This window comes from Lactuca virosa, chromosome 8 (assembly GCF_052849685.1).
Source record: "Lactuca virosa cultivar CGN04683 chromosome 8, Lactuca_virosa_CGN04683_v6, whole genome shotgun sequence".
In the NCBI taxonomy this organism is placed as follows: Eukaryota; Viridiplantae; Streptophyta; class Magnoliopsida; order Asterales; family Asteraceae; genus Lactuca; species Lactuca virosa.
The window spans coordinates 4398362-4404262 of record NC_136433.1 but is presented as its reverse complement, the minus strand read 5'-3'; the positions used below and the strand labels follow the sequence as shown (position 1 = coordinate 4404262).

Here is a 5901-nt window from a genome sequence, read left to right as displayed (position 1 = left end):
CCACTTTGATTCCAAAATTTAAGCAATATGGATGCATTTTGGATTTCAAAATTTGAATATGAATTCCAAAATTTCAATGTAAAAAATATGGATCTACTGCATTTCAATATGGACTACTTTGGATTCCGAAATTTCAATATGGATCCACTTGTGGATTTTGATCGACCATTTATAAATGCTTTAAAATTTTTGACGAGAGAGACGCAATGTGTGTATAGAGCCTTCGCTCTCAATAGTAGGATTAGTTAACTATATTTATTTGTTTGAACCTCTATCTTCGATTGGAATGACTAACTCTATGACATTTGAAATCGCCATATGTTATCTCTTAGATAATTGGATTATAGATGTTGAAAAGTTGGATACATTTTGAAGGGCCAAATGGTAATTTGGTGTAGCTACTAGACTATCTTATGGAAACGACTTTTTCATGTTAAAGGGATATAGTATCAAGTGCAAAAGGGAAGGTTTGTACAATGGAAGTGTTCTGGCGGGTGATGACGGATATCCCCGGTTTTCCATGGACATTCTTTGTTGTCAAAATTTATAAAGAGCATATAAAGGGCTTTTATCTTTCCCTTTACTTGTAGTTGTATATTTTCATGTGCAATTCTAGCTTTTATGAGTGGGAGAACGATATACTATTTCACTAAGCTTTATACCATTTTTATTAGTGATGCATTCCCAACTGATTTAATCAGTTTGATAAATAATTGAATTATGGGAACGACAAACATATGAATTATTGAAGTGGAATAGTTGTATATTTGTAATAAGAGAAAATTTGTTAAATAACCAAAAGGAATGGAGGGTTTGAAGATTTTGACCATAAAAAAAATCGATTTTGGTAAATGACCATCACTTCTGCAGAGGGTGCTCTGCGGAAGGCTTAATCCTTATGAGGAAAGTGAATAGTTCTGCGGAAATGAGGTGGAAAGGGTAACATTGTAAAATCACACCAAAAACCGGTTCTCACTTTGTTGGCTGCGGAAGTGACGGATTTTTGGAAGGGAGGTTGGGGCTTTGCTGCGGAACGATGGGAAGAAGAACAGTTATATGCTTTTTAGGGTGTTTCCTAGGTTAATTGATAAGAAACAGTAATGAAATCCCGATTTTTGCCATGGTTAGCCGAAGAACAGTTCCTCAGAGGTGTGCTGATGAAGAACAGATCCGCAGAGCCTCAACAACCTTTCCGTAGAGCCCTTTCTGCGAAAGTATGCAACAAACCGTTTTTTTGTCTTTTTCCCTTGACACCTCAATTCCTCGTTACTATTCACATTCCTCAGAAGGTAAAAGACTTCCGCAGAGCCCTCTCTGCGGATCCCTTGGTCATTCTACAAAACTCAAATTTTCATGGTCAAAATGTTCAAACACCCCTTCCCTATGGTCATTTGATGAAATTTCTCTTGTAATAATTTCGTAAAAGTGCTGAAATTGTTTTTAGTCTTCCATTGTAGGTAGCTAAGACTATCCACATTGGTCTTTTAATTATCTCACATTAACTTTTGCAATTACCTTTTATATAATAAACAAATATTAAAAAAAAAAAGTGTGACATTTCAAATAGCCTTGCAGCAAGACTGCAGTTTATGCGACACTAGTAAGAAATAGAGGCCTACCAACACTTTATCAACCATTTCTTAAAAATATATATATTCATAAATAGTTATTATGTTTATAAAATAGCAACGCGGTTTTTGATTTTATTTTCCACGTACTCATTGTAGTTTAGGAGATGGTTGAATTAAAAAGAATTTGACATTGTTGAATCATACAGGTTTACTAGAACCATTTGGAATGTATAATAATAGTTGAAGATGTTTATTAAAACTATACATGCTGTGTGATTTCTAAAAGTATTAAAAAAAATTTATAGATGTCTAGGGCTCCATGATCTCATAAAACGGAAAAAAAAAACAGAGAGAATTAGATGTCTAGGGTGGAGTCAGTTCCAGTTCCAGATATGATATTCATAAAGGTTTTGGTGGCGTGGCCAACAGCCTGTGAAGTCTTGTTGGCGACCCCAGCAACAACCGGTTGTATTGAGATGACCGGAAGGCTTGCTCTTTCCTCGATCATTGCTGTTTTTTTACACAAAAACCAGAATATGCTATAAGCCTATTATAACAAAGGCAGGGTGGGTAATAAAGATAAAGTAAAGACTAAAGAGAGAGTTTGAAGTTTGAAGTTTGAAGCGTACACATAGTTTTGTGTCGAGCCAGAGAACCGATTTGTCGGACTCCAGCCTCTGCTGCTTGCACAGCTTGAGCAGACTTGTTTACCCCATCAGAGATCTCCTGGCTGAAATCAAAACTCAATAACTTTTTATTACTGCAACAAATGTTTCAAAATAGTTCGTTCACATAACTAGGAAATTATGTGAACCAAAATCAATATCTAAATAATCTATTTGTGATGACAAGTTAAAAAATTTCATATATAAGTGGTTAAGTGGTAACCTCAAGTCACTAAGCTCGAGTGTAAGATCACTGATTTCCATGCCAGAGAGCCTGATTGCAGCCATTGTACTAGGAAGTTCCTCACGAGCAGTATCTGCCAACTTTGCAAAAGAAATTGCAGCTCTACTCATCGCCTGTGCGTATCACAAAACACAAATTCACAGCTTATATTTCAGGGGAAAGTTGCAGATTTATGAATCTAAAAAAGTTCAAGTACAATGGCACTTATCTTCTAATGTAATAATTGTTGTGCCTGAAAAGTCTTATAAAGCATCAACACGCATTTTCAGTTAAGGGTATCCTTCTACAGAATTATAGATTGGCATAGGGCATGTTTTAGCCACACTGCTTGTATAGTTCTTAGTTCTAATCATTCATATGGCCACCTATACTGAGCCCATGTTTCTCCTTTTTTTTTTTCAAAACTTATGATGGAACACTTGGGGAATTAGGACAAAAATAAATGAGTGAAAATTTATAAAAAGTTAAGACTTAATGGGAAAACCTTGCTTTCCTAACTTTCGTTGAGTTACTCTTTTTGTATTAAGTCAAAAAGAAACATGCATACATAGCTTACCAGATTAAGTCTTGTCCCCATTAAGTCCAACAAGTAGGAAAGAAACAACACCCAAGTATGTTTGTATATGACTACTAATTAAGATATCCCTGGTTCAACCAGAAACATTACTAGAATGATGAAAAGGTTCATGAAATCAAACTCTTTTTCTTATGTACTCCTATTTGATAGATGAGTAATAAAAAAGACAATGACTTCTCTTTATAAAAGATATTATCAAATCAGTTGACAATTTTTTTTCCTGCTAATGCCAAAGAATTATCTCCAAAAACACATTTTGTTCAAGTTCAACCAAATAAACCACATGAATAAAATAACATCCAAAGTGGCCTTTAACAAGATTGCAGCAAACAGCATAAGTATCTTCATAACAAAACAGGGAAAGCCAAAAACTTACATATAGTGTTGGAACAGCTGCCATAACAAAGCCAGTGAATGCAGCTGTAGCCTGCATACCATATATCATTCATTAAGCTAAAAACCAATACTTTATGATCTTATCAATAACAAGAATCTAATTCCCATCAATTTTATTTGTTCCAGCCCTAATTGATAACCATGAAAATTAAGTTCTTTCTTTCTTTAGGGCAATTTAAGTAGTAAAACTATTTATCAAACGAATTTGAAAGAACCATCATATTGCCAGTTCGATTAAGCAAAGTAAACTCAATTCAAGCATCAAGTATTAAGTGATTAACCCCAATCTGTTGAAAATAAAACCCAGTACTAAGAATGTATAGAACTTCGTGGAGTCGTTCACCAATAAAGTTTAAATAGATATTCAAAAGAAATTCCATGTCAAGCACGATTCAACAGACGAAACATAACCCAAATTTTGGAATATCACAGATAACAGAATTACCATCGACCAATAAGAAGAATTACCGTGCAAGCGATGAAGGTTAAAAGAAAGAAAGCCTGATCGCTTAAGCTTAATCTAGCCGGAAAAGGATAAGACGGAAACTTAGGATTCCCAACTTCAACCTCAAAGTTCTCGATTGCAACATCGTCTTTAATAACAAAATTTTCCTTGGGGACTTTGAAATTTACAGTGGTAGGAGAAGGAGTCGAGGAATTACAACGAACGGAGAAGAAACGAAGAAACGGTGGTGATGGTGTAGAGATAGACACTAGAGAGAGAATATGGGTCCGACGGAGAGAACAAAGTTGAGTGGGAAAAGGGGAACGAGGAGTGACAGAAGTGGGTTTCATTATTGATTTGCGGGTGTGTTGTGATCTTGATTTAGGGTGGAGCGAGGTCGTAAATTGGTAGGGCTAAATTGGTGGTGAGGCGATCGTCTTCATTTTAAGCCGACGGCAGAGGAACACTACGTGCCGGTGCTGGTGCTGGTGGTTGTTTCTCCATAGTCTAAAATGAAAATATACGGACATACATGGAACTAGGGAACTATGAAAGTACTACATGTGTTTATATTGGTATAATTAACTATGTGTCATTGTGTAGGTCCTTATATACGAAAGAAACAAACGTATTTATTATTGTAATTTAATAATTTATAATCACATTCATTACATTTGATAAATACATTAAATATATAAATAAAAATATCATGTGACTTATTAATTTTAAAAATTAAAAAAAAAAATCTAAAATTACAATAAAATGAAAAATATCAAAACTTATAAGAAATTGACACGTGACATAAAAAAACTTAATTTGGTAGAGTAAAAATGACGAAAATTGGAAGAATATTATGAATCAATGACTATACTAAACTTACCTAGAAATTGTAAGGGTCTTTCAACGATAATTCAATAAATTCATATGAACAAAATAGGTAAGGAAAGAGTGGTATTGTAGTTAACAGAGAAGGCGAGGGACGGTACTGTGGGGAGTAGGTGGTCGTGAGAGCGTCTCTGGTTTCTGTTGTGAAGAACAAACTAAGATGTTTTCTTTAACTTCAAAATAAACATATATACATCAAAAGGCGGTGAGAAATATGGAAACCATCTATTAGTGGAGAAGATGGTGCTCCAAATTCAAGCCGAAGCCGATGAAGCTTAACCGGAATATGAAGGATTATTAACGATATTAAAGATATTAAAGATATCTTATAGAATCCCTTAAAATTAGGAATATATTTTGTTGTATTTATCGTTTCTTGTATTTTCTACACTCCGTGTATTATATATTGTTAATGAAATATCTTCCACAACATGTTGTGATTTTATCAAACCCTACATGGTATCAGCCCAACTTTGATCCTTCTCGTCGCGTTTCTATTCTTCTTCCTCATGGTTGTTAGCGACGATTCTTCCCTTTCCATCTCCATCCTTCTGCACATGCTTACCATTAAGCTATCTTCCAACAACTACCTTCGAGACTTTGCTCGACATCCGACTTATAACCGGTTTCTTCTATTTCGAATCCTATACCACCTGTGCAACCCCCGATATTACAAACATAAGGTAATTCCCCGTCTCAAGGTGCATGATGCGTAATTATTATACCTACTATTTTTACCAACTATCTAACTAACTATTACGACTAAGGCAGTGGACTTACTCGCAAATAATATAGCACAAACAATCTGCTCGCTTTGGCCGTCAATCTGGGGGTGGTACGTTGTACTAAAAAGCAGCAGAGTACCCAACTCCTCATGAAACTTCATCTAAAATTTGGAGGTGAAACGAACATCCCGGTCCAAAACCACTGAAACTGGCACCCCGTGCCAAACTACCACCTCCCGAACGTAGATGTCAGCTAACTTCTCGGTGGATATACTCTCGACAATCGGTATGAAATGCACTCTTGGTCAATCTATCAACAATGAACCATATAGAATCAACACCACGTGTCGTCCTTGGCAATTTTGTGATGAAATCAATGGTGATCTCTTCCCA

The 5901-nt window shown here is 35.4% G+C and overlaps 1 protein-coding gene across 1 annotated transcript; it reads right to left on the bottom strand.

Annotated features, from left to right (window-relative positions):
- Positions 1–1721: 1721 nt before the first annotated feature.
- On the bottom strand, positions 1722–4461 carry LOC145128777 (chitinase-like protein). The gene is made up of 5 exons (XM_079063581.1): positions 3922–4461; positions 3434–3484; positions 2460–2593; positions 2201–2301; positions 1722–2081 (listed from the first exon to the last, which is right to left on the bottom strand). Exons 1-5 carry the CDS (start codon positions 4246–4248, stop codon positions 1927–1929), a joined length of 768 nt encoding a protein of 255 aa, XP_078919707.1. The 5' UTR covers positions 4249–4461; the 3' UTR covers positions 1722–1926.
- Positions 4462–5901: the final 1440 nt, after the last annotated feature.